We start from the raw sequence: 13,930 nt of genomic DNA on the forward strand, positions 1-13,930 counted from the left end.
ACCCTAATTTTGAATGGCGTACAGAGCATTACATTATGGCATTATGGCCCCTCCCAGTGAGCTGTGGTGTTCCACAAGGAAGCATACTAGGACCGTTACTGTTCCTAATTTATGCAAATGACACCATCAACCAAGAGGATGGCGACCAAGGGAAGGAGCAAATGGCCCTCATTCAATGGAAAAGCAGAGGACTACGAGCTCTGGGAAGAGCGCATGTTATGCTGCATGCACGGTACGGGACTGAAGGCAACGATCTTGACAGCCCCCACGGGACCACTGACGGCGGAAGAGCAAGCCCTGGACGACCAGCGTAACGCAGACGCGTACTGTGAGTTAGCGCCACTGCTCGACGACACCAGCTTGGGGCTGATATTCCGCGACACTAAAGACAAAGGCAGAGAAAGCCTGGGGGTGTTGAGAGAGCATTACATTGGGCGAGGAAGACCCGAGTTGTGGCCCTCTACATAACACTAACGGGACTGAGGAAGGGGCACACCGAGACGGTGACCGAATACATCATCAGAGCTGAGCAGTCCATGACGGCATTGAAGAGTGCAGGAGAAGCACCAAGCGATGGGCTAATGATGGCGATGGTGATGAGGGGACTACCGGAGCTGTACAAACCGTTCACACTCCTGGTAACACACGGTTCAGCGGACATGACGCTGGGACAGTTCAAAGCCAAGTTAAGAAACTTCGAGGCCTCAGAAGATACCCACCCAGCCGCCGCGGAGGCGGGAGAGAGGGTGCTGAAGGCCCGAGCGACACCAAGGGAGAGGACCAGGAACACGGCGGAACTGGCGTGTTGGCGATGCGGAGAAAAAGGACATCGGAGAGGCGACTGCACAAAGACTGTCTGGTGTAGCTTCTGCAAATCCACGGGGCACACAGACAGAGCGTGCATGAAGAAACACGACCAGAGCGTGCGATACGCGCATGGACAAAATGACGGCCATGGACGAGACGGCGGCTACGGACAAGATGGCGGCTGTGGACAAGATGGCGGCAGCGGACACAGTTATCCAGTATGCTAATACAACCCTAAGTGGGAGTGTTGAAGTTGGAGGTTCTATGTAGGATTGTTAGTAACTGTCTAACTGCATATATAACTGTTTCCACTAGAGGGCGCTCTAGGCGGAGCCACTCAAGATACCACCTCCTCAGTGAGAGGAGAACTCATGTGCTGCTGCTCATACCATGTGAATGAATAAACCACGCCGCTTAAAGGCTAAAGATAGAAACCATGTCTCTTGACCACGTTATTGTCGCCCCATAGCCAGATTCTGTCAACAACAAGGAAAGATGAAATTACATACCTGGGTTCCATCCTAGAGGTAAATCTTTCCTGTGACAATATGGCAACCAATGTAATCAAAAAAGTCAACCAACGAACAAGATTCTTGTACCGGATCTCCTCTCTGGTAAACAAGAATACCCTGAAGACTCTAACAGTAGCACTCATTCAAGGGTAGTACGACTATGCTTGCACCTCATGGTACCAAAGCACCTCAAAGGCACTAAAAACAAGATTACAAACATCACAAAACAAACTGGTCAGACTACTGCTTGACCTTACTCCTAAAACCCACCTCACCCCTGCCCATTTTGACAACCTAGGATGGCTTAGAGTAGACGAGAGAGTACAGCAACTTGCAATGGGCCTGGTCTACAAGATACACAACACCACTAAGGTACCCATGTACATGAAATACTTCCCAAAGGTCAGTGAATACCACAACCACAACACCAGAGGGAATTCCACAAATCATGTTCAACCCAGATTCGGCTCAAACAAGGGACTAAACACGTTTCGCAATTATACCACAACAATGTGAAACGCCCTACCCACAGCCGTAAAATAATGTGAATCCCGGTATACCCACCTTCAAAACCGCTCTCACAGAGCACCTATGGGAGGCTGCAATTCAAAACTGGCCCTGGTAAATGTCCAACCCCCTCCAATGTACAGTTTCTTCCCCCTCAAATGTATATATTCTCTTTTAGAAACTCTGTCTGTAAATAAACAGTACTGTATATTTGTATAGCTTGTATGTCATAAATGTCTGGATGTAACAGTAGTGGGTTTCCCATTAATTACCTAGACTGTGGCGGCCCACCACAGTTGTATAATGAACCCAAAAAAATGTTTAATTAAAAAATAATAATAATAATTTATTTTTTTATTTTTATTTTTTAACTTTTTTTTTAAATAAAAAGTTTGCCAATAGGGATGTATCAGTAGTATTGGCAGTGGTAGTAGTCGTAATAGTAATCCACTATATTTTTTTATTTTATAAAAAATAATCCGGTTCAACACAGGTAACCACTTTTGCTTAATTTCTTTGATGGCTCAAATGTATGCTCTAGTCCAGTGGTTCCCAAACCTCTCCTTGAGACACCCCAGCCGTTCCATGTATTTGTTAAATTCCACCACCAGCACACCTTGATTCAACTAATAAAGGGCTAGCTAAGTTGAATCAGGTGTGCTGGTGGTCGAATTTAACAAATACATTGAACGGCTGGGGTGCTTCGAGGAGAGGATTGGGAAGCACTAGTCTAGTCGATTTTGTGTTTTGACCACAAAGTTCATCATAGATCTAGCCTCTTTATTTTGCTCTCAAAGTGCACCAGATTGATGCATTTAACTTTAAATGTACAAAAAATATAATAATTCCAGGGGGGCATGCCCCGGGACCCCCCTAGAGGGTCGGAGGTTCACCCCCCATAGTCTCTGAAAATCCTGTGGGAAACACTACTGTATGTTGTGTATGTCATAAATGTTATGATGAATTGAAAATGGGGGACCCTGATGTAAACAAGACGAAAGTCTTTCTCTGGTCTGCATCCCCTTAACAATTGTATGTATTGAGCCATACTGTATTGTAGGCCACCCATTCTGCAATTTATATATGTATAAAAATGCTATTTCTATCAGTTACATTTTCTCCCTCCCTTATATGATATATATAGGCATAAAACGAATCCATAAAGGGTAGATCTTTTGAGGGAAAGGATTAACAGGACACCGGAGTATTAGTCCAAGTCTTTCAATGTATAGGCTATAATGCAATTAAAAGAGCAGCCTGTGGAGCAACAATTTGGATAGGATATTGGATAACTTTCAAAAGTGTTGAACCAGGGCAGCACACAGAAGAAATGTGGCTGGAGTTTTAATGACGGGAGGAAATGCTTTGTAATTATTTTCTATGTAGGCTATAGCCTTATATAGCAGCGTAATCAAGTCTGCCGAAGGGGAGCAGCGAGCCCACATTCTGATAACGTAAACAGTCTATTTTCATTTGGATTCGTTCAACATTTTGTGGCAGCCCTAATATAGCCTATACTGTATATGGGCGTTTTGAACAAATTCAAACATTGTGGATAAAACCAGCTTATGCAATTTGAGAACCAACTGGAGATGAGAAAAGGGAGGAAGAAAGGGAGAGCAGATACTTTCGCCTTCTCTGCGTTTATAGCATAGAATTTTCCAGAAAAAGATTAATAGCCACGACTTCACAAGACATGATGCAGTTGACTAGGTGGCCCTTCAATGTAGCCCAGGACACATTCACGTAGGGAAGCAACGGCTGTGATTGAAAGATCAAGAAAAGAGGGGGAGGTTTGAGATAGATCAGTCGGATTTTGGAACAAGGGGCATTTTCTCACCTCAATGGTAGATCGTTTTTCACTTATTTTCTTAAAATAAGATTTTATGGCTCAATCTCAAGCCCTGCCCTCTTTTCTGGTTCCTCCAATTATAATTGTTGCCGCCCATCCGAGGGAAGTGACAGTTGTGATTGGAGGATTGTGAGAAGAGGGCAGGTCTTGAGATAGGTCAATAAAGCGCATAGCTCAAGCTTAACAGACTTCTTACGATGTTGAATCTTTGCCATTTTTGCAGGTCTTAAATCAAATCAAATTTATTTGTATAGCCCGAAATCACAACAAATTGGCCCCATGGGCTTCACAGATCAAGAAGAAACATCACAATAGATCCAGAACAAAAACCACCACAAAATACACATTTTGCAACACCCCCAGACTTTCCCAAATGACGATAAGGAACGACTCCATAGAACCTAGCAATAGGGGGGGGGGGGGCAGGGCCGCCTCAGGGGGTGTTATTTATTATTTTTTTTATTTTTTTTTGCGAGGCCCCCCTTCCCGCGAGGCCCTTTTTCATCACAGACCTAAAATCTAGTTTTGCTTATATGCTTATATATTTCACATTAGACACGTTTGTAGAATGTGTCTGACTTGTTCCTGGCTCTGCGGCTCTGCAGCAGACATACTCACTATTGGAGCTCAAGTTCAAGTTTCTTTAATAGTTGTCATACAGAAGTACAGAATACTTTTATACAAAATGCTTCTTACTGTTTCGCTCCAGAGACTGTGTTAGACAAGATAAGTATGAAATAAAATAGTATAGCATGTAAAATAGAAGTAAAAATAGAGGTCACAGTGTTCAGTATAGACATACAGTATGTACAATGTTCGATGCAGAATAGAAGTAACTGAGTTACCATACAATATACAATATACTATGCAATGTACTAATATACAATACTATATAGTGCAGAGCAGAAATGGGATGAGGTACAATTTACAGTAAGGTGTACAAGTTGTAGTGCAAATCCTTTACCAATAAATATAAAGTGTAAAGTGTGTTTAGGTGTTCTAAAGTGTGTAAAGTGGGTGCTGCAGTGAGTTGTTTGTTTAAAGTGAGTGTGTGCGTGTGGATGTGTGTGCTGTGTGCATTTGATGGTTGTTGCATAGTGTTTATTGTTCGTTGAGCAGCCTGATGGCCTGGGGATAGAAGCTTCTTCTGAGTCTTTCTGTGCTCGCCTTAAGACTCCGGTATCGCTTGCCTGACCGCAGCAGTTCAAAGAGGCAGTTGTTCGGGTGGCTGGAGTCCTTGATGATTCTCTTAGCCTTCCCCCTGCACCGCTTGTTGTAAATGTTCTGGAGGGTGGGAAGCCCCCCTCCAATTGTGCGTTCGGCTGAACGTGTCACTCTTTGTAGTCTGCTACGGTCTTGTGCAGTGCTATTCCCAAACCAGGAGGTGATGTTGCCAGTCAGGATGCTCTCGATTGTACATGAGTAGAAGTTCCTAAGGATCTTCTGACTGACTTGGAACTTCCTTAGGCGCCTGAGGAAGTAGAGGCGTTGTCGTGCCTTCTTCACAACACTGTCAATGTGTGTGGTCCATGTCAAGTCCTCGGATATGTGGGCTCCGAGGTACTTGAAACTGTTCACTCTCTCAACCGGTGCCCCGTCGATGCTGAGGGGGCTGTAGTCCTTGACCCCCGACCTCCTGAAGTCCACAATCATCTCTTTTGTTTTGCTGACGTTCAGGGAGAGGCAGTTCTCCTGACACCACTGTGTCAGATTCTCTACCTCTTCCAGGTAGGCCCTCTCGTCGTTGGCAGAGATCAGGCCCACCACTACTGTGTCATCAGCAAATTTGATGATTGTGTTGTTGTTCCGCTGTGCCACGCAGTCATGTGTGTACAGGGAGTCGAGGAGGGGGCTCTGGGGCTCTGCAGCAGACATACTATTGGTTTCAACTAAGGGAGGGGTTACGTTACATGTGTACAGACGGCCGGCGTGCGTCAGCTGCGTTTGACTATTTCGCGCGTGCAGCATGGAGGTTATGCTTAGTTATGCCAGCCAAGACGAAGAGGACGGTCATTCGGCAGATGGACTGAAGATGAAAGTTGTTGCATGTTAGACAGTTCAGTCAGGCTAGCCATGTCGGCTTAGCTAAAGGCAGGGACAGCTAGTTAGCTTTAGCTACGTTATAATATCGAGTGCTAATGTGTGGTTCAGTCGGGATAGCCATGATGATGTCGGCTAGTAGCTAGCTTAGCTAAAGGCTAACTAGCGTTAGCTAACCTAGAGAGAGCGCGTGCAGCATTGTTATGCCAAGATGAAGAGGACGTCATTCGGCAGATGAACTTCGTCAACTCCACCCGGTTGTCTCCATCCTCTTGGACGTTTGGTGAGTTTTTAATGCACTCTATTCTATTCCCGCCGTGGATATATCTCTCTCTCTCTCTCTCTCTCTCTCTCTCTCTCTCTCTCTCTCTCTCTCTCGGGAGCCAAACGGGCCGGCTAGCTGTTGTAGCTAATGTTATATTCAGCCAAGCGGGCCGGCTAACTAACGTAGCTAACGTTATATTGAGCCAAACGGGCCGGCTAGCTCTTGTAGCTAATGTTATATTGAGCCAAAGCGGGCCGGCTAGCTAACGTAGCTAACGTTATATTGAGCCAAACGAGCCGGCTAGCTGTTGTAGCTAATGTTATATTGAGCCAAAGCGGGCCGGCTAGCTAACGTAGCTAACGTTATATTGAGCCAAACGGGCCGGCTAGCTGTTGTAGTAGCTAACGGTGTGTGGCCTGGTGTCAGTACCTGGCTACTCTATTTGCAGTTAGCCTATTTAGCTGATGTCGGCCATTGGCTCCTTGCTACTTTGTTTTCTCTGGTATAGACCCTCTTCTCTTTGGATTTAAGTGTTGATCTTTGTCCTTTTGGATCTATGTATATTCATGTTGCCTTTGTGAAGTTATCTTTTCCTTCTGTTTTGTTCTTCCATTAAAAGTTGAATATCCTTTAGGGGCTCATCTTTGCTTATCTCTCTCATACATGCTCTCTCTCTAACACACACACACAGACATACTCTCTCTCTCTAACACACAAACACACATGCTCTCTCTCTCTTTCTAACACACACAGACATGCTCTATATATCTCTCTAACACACAAAATGACATGCTCTCTCTCTCTATATTTCTCTCTCTTTCTAACACACATATACATGCTCTCTCTCTAACACACACACACACACACACACACAAACAGACATGCTCTCTCTCTATCTCTCTCTTTCTAACACACACAGACATGCTCTATCTATCTCTCTCTCTTCAATTCAAATGGGCTTTATTTCACATTCTTGTATTTCTCCCAGTAGGTATGGGAGTTTTGAGTTATTGTCCATGTTTTCAAAGTCTCTTTGGGTGTTTGCAATTTGTGGGAAGTATATGTCTTGGTATAGTGGGCAGGTTGTTAAGAAGTGGAGCTCGGTTTCCACCTCATCTTGTGTGCAGTGGGTCTGTCTTCGCTTGGGAGCCAGGTCTGCCTATGGCGGCCTTTCTCGATGGCTAGGCTGTGCTCGCTGAGTCTGTACCTAGTCAAGGATCTTCTTAGTATTGGGTCAGTCACAGTGCTCAGGTATTCTGCCACTGTGTACTCTCTGTTTAGGGCCAAATAGCATTTCAATTTGCTCTGGTTTTGGGTTGTTTCTTTCCAATGTGTCTCTCTCTCTCTCTCTCTCTCTCTGGCCTTGCTCTGGTGGAGGGTCAGGGGCATTGCCGGGTCTGTGCAGCGATAACACTGTATATTGACTGTAGAACGGGAGCTCTCTCTCGCTCTCTCGCTCTCTCTCTTGCTATATGTTGACTGTATCATGCCCAGCCTCGGGCAGCGCTATTATTTAAGAATATGTTGACTATGAAAAAAAAAAATTATATATATATATATATATATATATTTTTCTTTTTTTTTTCTTTTTTACCTTTTAGGGGGGGGGGGGCTCGCGTTTAAATCTCGCACAGGGCCTCGCATTTCTCCCAGGCGGCCCTGGGGGGGGGGGGGGGGGGCACAGACTCAGCCCTGCTGGTCTCTGACAAGAACAAGTTACAGGTTGAAAAAACCCTCAGCTCGGAACTAGGCAAAATCTGCATATGGCTCACTGATAACAAACTATCATTACACATGGGCAAAACAGAGTCCATTCTCTTCGGTTCAAATAACAAACTCAGCAAGACCGACGGCTTCTCAGTTACAGTGGGTGACAATATTGTCACAAGGAAAGATGAAATTACCTACCTGGGTTCCATCCTAAAGGCTAATCTTTCCTGTGACAAAATGGCATCCAATGTAATAAAAAAAGTCAACCAACAAACTCGATTCTTGTACCGGATCTCCTCTCTGGTAAACAAGAATACCCTGAAGACTCTGGCAGGAGCACTCATTCAAGGGTACTACGACTATGCTTGCACCTCATGGTACCAAAGCACCTCAAAGGCGCTAAAAACTAAATTACAAACATCTCAAAACAAACTGGACAGACTACTGCTTGACCTTACTCCTAGAACCCACCTCACCCCTGCCCACTTTGACAACCTAGGATGGCTTAGAGTAGACGACAGAGTACAGCAACTTGCAATGGGCCTGGTCTACAAGATACACTACACGACCAAGGTACCCATGTACATGTCAAAATACTTCCCAAAGGTCAGTGAATACCACGATCACAACACCAGAGGGAGCTCCACAAATCATGTTAAACCCAGATTCGGCTCAAACAAGGGACTAAACACGTTTCGCAATTATGCTACATCAATGTGGAACGCCCTACCCAAAGCTGTAAAGGAATGTGAATCACTACCCACTTTCAAAACCACTCTCAAAGAACACCTACGGGAGACTGCAATTCGAAACTGGCCCCTGTAAATGTCCTAACCCAACCCCCTCCAATGTACAGTAAATTATCATGTATGGTTTTGTCAATATTCCAATGTACAGTTTTGCTTGTACAGTTGTACAGTGTTCCCCACCCACCAACCCACCCCTCCTACCCAACTGTCATGGTTAATGTCATGGTTAATGTCATGGTTAATGGCATGGTTAATGGCATGGTTAATGTCATGGTTAATGTCATGGTTAATGGCATGGTTAATGTCATGGTTAATGTCATGGTTAATGTCATGGTTAATGTCATGGTTAATGTCATGGTTAATGTCATGGTTAATGGCATGGTTAATGTCATGGTTAATGTCATGGTTAATGTCATGGTTAATTACATTTTCTCAATCGTTGCTTGTGACAGACAGCGGCTCGTTCACACCCAACAAAGTCCTTGTTTTGTCCCTTATGTTTTGCAGACTACACAGCACACAGACAGTCAATCTTCACACAAACTGAGTGACAACCAGCTGTCTTTGAGGTACATGGCTGGGGCTTTCGACTGTATATGCCTTTTATAGAGCAACCATTTATTTTGGGGTGACATACCTTTCAGTGATGAGAAAATCCAACTCACTGAGAGCATGGTTAACCAGGGGTCATACTGTACCCTGGTGCTGTGCTGTGCTGTGGCACAAGTGTTTGCAATGCAAGAAAATACTGTATTAGTTCTCTGTGAGGCTCTTTTGTTATTGGAGTGTATTGTGTTCAAAGTACTGACTCATCCAAATCAACTGAAGCCTGCGGTAGACGGCATCCCAGAATAAACAATCAAGATCAAACGAACATCCAGGAATAGACTGTCGCACCGCAGCGACTGTGATTCTAAGACGTATGGACAGTATCTGCTTCAGTTACCCGGCGATTTACTATTTAAAATTCGCTGCTGTCTCTTTTTTGTGGCTTATCCTGCACACACTCACTCCAGTGTGAGTCAGTGAAGGTGTAAATGAATCACACTCATCAGTGTGGGTCAGTGAAGGTGTAAATGAATCACACTCACCACCAGTGTGAGTCAGTGAAGGTGTAAATGAATCACACTCACTCCAGTGTGAGTCAGTGAAGGTGTAAATGAATCACACTCACCAGTGTGACTCAGTGAAGGTGTAAATGAATCACACTCATCAGTGTGAGTCAGTGAAGGTGTAAATGAATCACACTCACCACCAGTGTGAGTCAGTGAAGGTGTAAATGAATCACACTCATCAGTGTGAGTCAGTGAAGGTGTAAATGATTCTCGGCTCGGCTCCCTACTTGGTGTGGAGTTGTGTGACATAGGTCAACTAATCCATGAATTTCCCCCTTTATACATAAATACAACTAATCCTACTGGGATCATTACTGAGCCCTACTTCTTTTTTGTTTTTATTGATCTTTTTTCCCCCTCCATTTTTCCTCCGATTTTCTCCCATCCCAATGTTAGTCGTATGCCAATTCCCAGTCCCTTCCTGGTCGCTGCGCACTTACCCCCCACAGTCAGATCATCTGGGAGAGTGGAGGCTACCACGTGCTTCCTCCGACACACGTCCAGCCAATCACCGCTTCTTTTCACCTGGCAGCGCGGATTCTCATCGAGAGGGCGTAGCGTGTGGGAGGACCACACTATCCCCCTCAAGTCCTATCCGCGCTTAGCAGGTGCCCCGACCGAACTGTAGGAGTCGCTGTTTACAACGACCCGGACCCACCCCGCCAGCTTCTCCCACCCTCTAATACAGCCAATTGTATTAGTGCAGACGGCCAGCCAAGCTGGTGACAACCCCGGAGCTGTGAGCTGGATTCGAACAGGCGAATCCAGCTCACAGCTCCGGGGTTGGTGACGAACGCAATCTCCGCTCGGCCACCTAACCGCCCTAGCCCTACTTCTTTTGACCAACTCTTCACGTTGCCCCCAAGGCCCTTTCCTACAGTGTGGACAGCTGTGTTGAGTTACCAGCAGCTTCCATCTCCAGTGACATGGTCAGGATGTGTGTGTGTTTGGTGGGGAGATGTGTGTGTGGGGGTCATGTACTCACTCATAGTACTCTGCCGCCGGCGTGATCTTGTACTTGGCGTAGGACGTGTCGTTGCCCAGGAAGGATCCGTTGAGGGGGTCGGTGGTGCAGTTCTCGCTGTTCCAGATGTTGCCACATTTGAGCCACGGCAGCTCGTGGGCCATAGACGAGAACAGGTAGTGGAGGGACCAGGCGATGATGACGTTGTAGTAGAACCCCACATACAAGGCTATGATGATCACCGCGTAGCCCACGCCTGTGGAGGACACGTCGGATTACTGAGAAGGTCGTAAGAAGCTACTTGCTACGAAAAACACATGGGAAAATAATTAAATGCACTTCAATTGCATTAAATGCAATTAAATGCAATGTTAAATGTGACTTTCAAATATGTTTAAAATGAATCGCGATCTCTGCTAAAAGGCTGGGAATCGCAGTGAGTGGTTGCTATGGTAACCAAGGACTCTGTGGCAGGTGGCACAGGTGTTGAATTTCTGACGAAATTAAACAGTTTTATCAGCAATTTATTGGTGACTTAAAATATGAAAGAAAAACAATGAATGACTAAATGTATGACAGATTCTTAGATAGGGGTCAAGTCTTGTTATGTCTTACTAGTCCTGTTATCAGCATAGTTATGTTTTGAAAGGCAGTACATTCTAGTAAAACCAAGGCTAAAGTTTTCCCTGCCAAATATAATGACTTGATATCAATGGCTTAATAACTGAAGGTAAAGAGATTTCCCTGGCCTTCAACAGCCATTTTGCCCAAGTAGACTGTAAGCATGACTGTGAAGGGCCGCCTCCTGGTAACTGTTATGAACACAATGAGGGGCCTGCCACTACATTTCTCTTTGAGCCTATTACTCCTAATGCAGTTTTTAATATGTTGATGTCTATTGATACCAGAAAGTTGACTGGGGAGGACAACTTGGACCCGTTCTTTCTTAAATTAGCTGCTCCAGTAATCACAGAGCAAATAGCATATATATTTTTGTATCTCTCTACATCAACAGGCCAGTATTTGGAAAACGGCCCATGTCTCTCCTTTGCATAAGGGTGGAGACAGAACTGACCTGAACAATTATCGTCCAATTTCCAAGTTGTTCTGCTTAGCTAAAATCCTGAATCACTAGTGAATAACCAACTCAAAAAATGTCTCTCTAACCACTCTGTTCTAAGCCCTCTGGTCCCCAAGCGGGAATCGAACTTCTACTGTAGCTGTGCGGCACGGTGGCACTGACACCTCGCAGCTAGAAGGTCCAGGGTTCGATTCCTGCTTGGGGACCAGGTTTCCGCGTTGCCAGGTACCCAGGTGGGGTATCTCCCGGGATCGCTAACGCTGTTGCGTCCCTGATGAAGACGGACAGGAGCACTTGGATTGGTCGCCGGCTCCCGGCTGCCCTTGGGGGGAAGGGCGACGGGATGGGTCAAGCGCAGAGACTCAATTTCATCGGCGACCCAAAAAATTCATGTGTGTGTTCCTGTGTGATAAATGCATGATAAATAAAGACTTATTCAAAAGTCCAGTTATTATATTATCAATCTGGCTTCAGAGCCAACCACAGTACAATCTCAGCTACCACTTTACAGGTAGTTATAAATTATATAGTTTCTGCATTAGACAAAAAGAAACATTGTGCTGCCCTATTTATAGATTTGTCCAAAGCAGTTGATACGGTTGATCATTCTCTTCTGTTGAATAGACTGTACAGTATTGGTTTTGATGGAATTGTTTGCGGTTGTTTCTGGAGCTATTTATCAGGCAGAAACCAGTGTGCGAAAGTGGGCAAAACCCAGTCAGAATTATTACCCATTACAAAAGGTGTTCCACAAGGATCGATCCTAGGCCCTGTTTTATTGACTATTTATATTAATGATATTATTTTGTCCTTGAAGGGCTGTCAAGCCCATTTATATGCATTTGACACAATTATCTATTGTACAGCGGATTCTGTACAAATAGCTACTCATGACAATCTACAACATTAATTTAATGCTCTGCAAGATGAGCTTATAAGGCTAAATGCAAGCAAAACTAAATTCATGGTGTTCTCTCTGGCCAGAAATATTGATCACAACAGTTTGCTTATATCGACTAGAAATGGGTCTGACATAGAAAGGGTAGGCTAACTCTAATGTGAATATCTTGGAATCTAGCTCGATGATAATTTTTTTTTATTTTATTTTTTTTATATCATATAGACAACATTGCCAGTAAATTGAGGCAACACATTTGTTTCCTGTACAGGAATAGATCTAGTTTCCCAATTATGTGTAGAAAGAGGGTTATTGAAGCAGTCTTTCTATCTGTCTTGGACTATGGAGACGTGATTTACAGAAATGCCCCTTCGACTCTTAAACCACTAGATTCTACTTATGATTCTGTTCTTAGATTCATCACTGGTGACAGATATGATATCACCACTGCATCTTATATGAGAAAGTGGGTTGGTCTTCTCTGGCAGCAAAATCAACACTGGTATTTATTTATCCTTAAGGCTATTAATGGGAAATTACCTCCTTATCTCACATCACTACTAGTTCAGAACACTAGACCCTATATGACTCGCTCAAATGATTGGCTTACACTGGAGGTTCCCCATATACAGACCAAACTTGGAAAGTCAGCCTTTCATTATAGTGCCCCTACTACATGGAACTGATGATGATGATGATGAATAGTTTTATTTTCGGTCTTTGTTTACAGATACATCAAAAACACACATGTGTGGACTTTCAAAAGGAAAAGAAAAAAAGAAAATATCACAAATGTACATATTCAAAGTAAGCTCACACACAAAATCCAAACTCAATGACCGAAAAAAGGAATAGGCTGAAGCACATGCGTATTTTTGCCTATCCTTTACAATTCTTAAAAACTAAATATACCGTAATTTTCGCATTATAAGCCTCACCTGAATATAAGCCGCAGCAGCTAAATTGAATGATGTGTACATATAAGCCGCACTGGACTATAAGCCGCATGTGTTTTAATGTTTAATTACCATATGTAAGGGTTCATGCACAGAGGGGATTGTCGGGAAATAGATGGCTGTTTGAGGAAGCTCCCATTTATTAACATTTTTGTTTAAACAGGAACGATAGCCAGTTAGCCAGCGCCGGGTACAATAGGTACCAACGTTAGCTCTCATAACGATAGCCAGTTAGCCAGCGCCAGGTACATATAGGTACCAAAGTTAGCTCTCATAACGATAGCCAGTTAGCCAGCGCCAGGTACATATAGGTACCAACGTTAGCTCTCATAACGATAGCCAGTTAGCCAGCGCCAGGTACATATAGGTACCAACGTTAGCTCTCATAACGATAGCCAGTTAGCCAGCGCCAGGTACATATAGGTACTACCAACGTTAGCTCTCATAACGATAGCCAGTTAGCCAGCGCCGGGT

At 44.4% G+C, this 13,930-nt stretch overlaps 1 protein-coding gene across 1 annotated transcript in view; it reads right to left on the minus strand.

The window, feature by feature from the left end:
• slc6a2 (solute carrier family 6 member 2) overlaps positions 1-13,930 on the minus strand; it is a 91,976-nt gene that overhangs the window by 62,961 nt on the left and 15,085 nt on the right. Inside the window, exon 4 of the mRNA XM_084337115.1 lies at positions 10,543-10,777. Coding sequence (XP_084193241.1) covers positions 10,543-10,777 — 235 coding nt within the window. The remainder of the gene's footprint in view (positions 1-10,542; positions 10,778-13,930) is intronic.

This window comes from Notolepis coatsorum, assembly GCF_963971535.1.
Source record: "Notolepis coatsorum genome assembly, chromosome: 20".
Classification (NCBI taxonomy): domain Eukaryota; kingdom Metazoa; phylum Chordata; class Actinopteri; order Aulopiformes; family Paralepididae; genus Notolepis; species Notolepis coatsorum.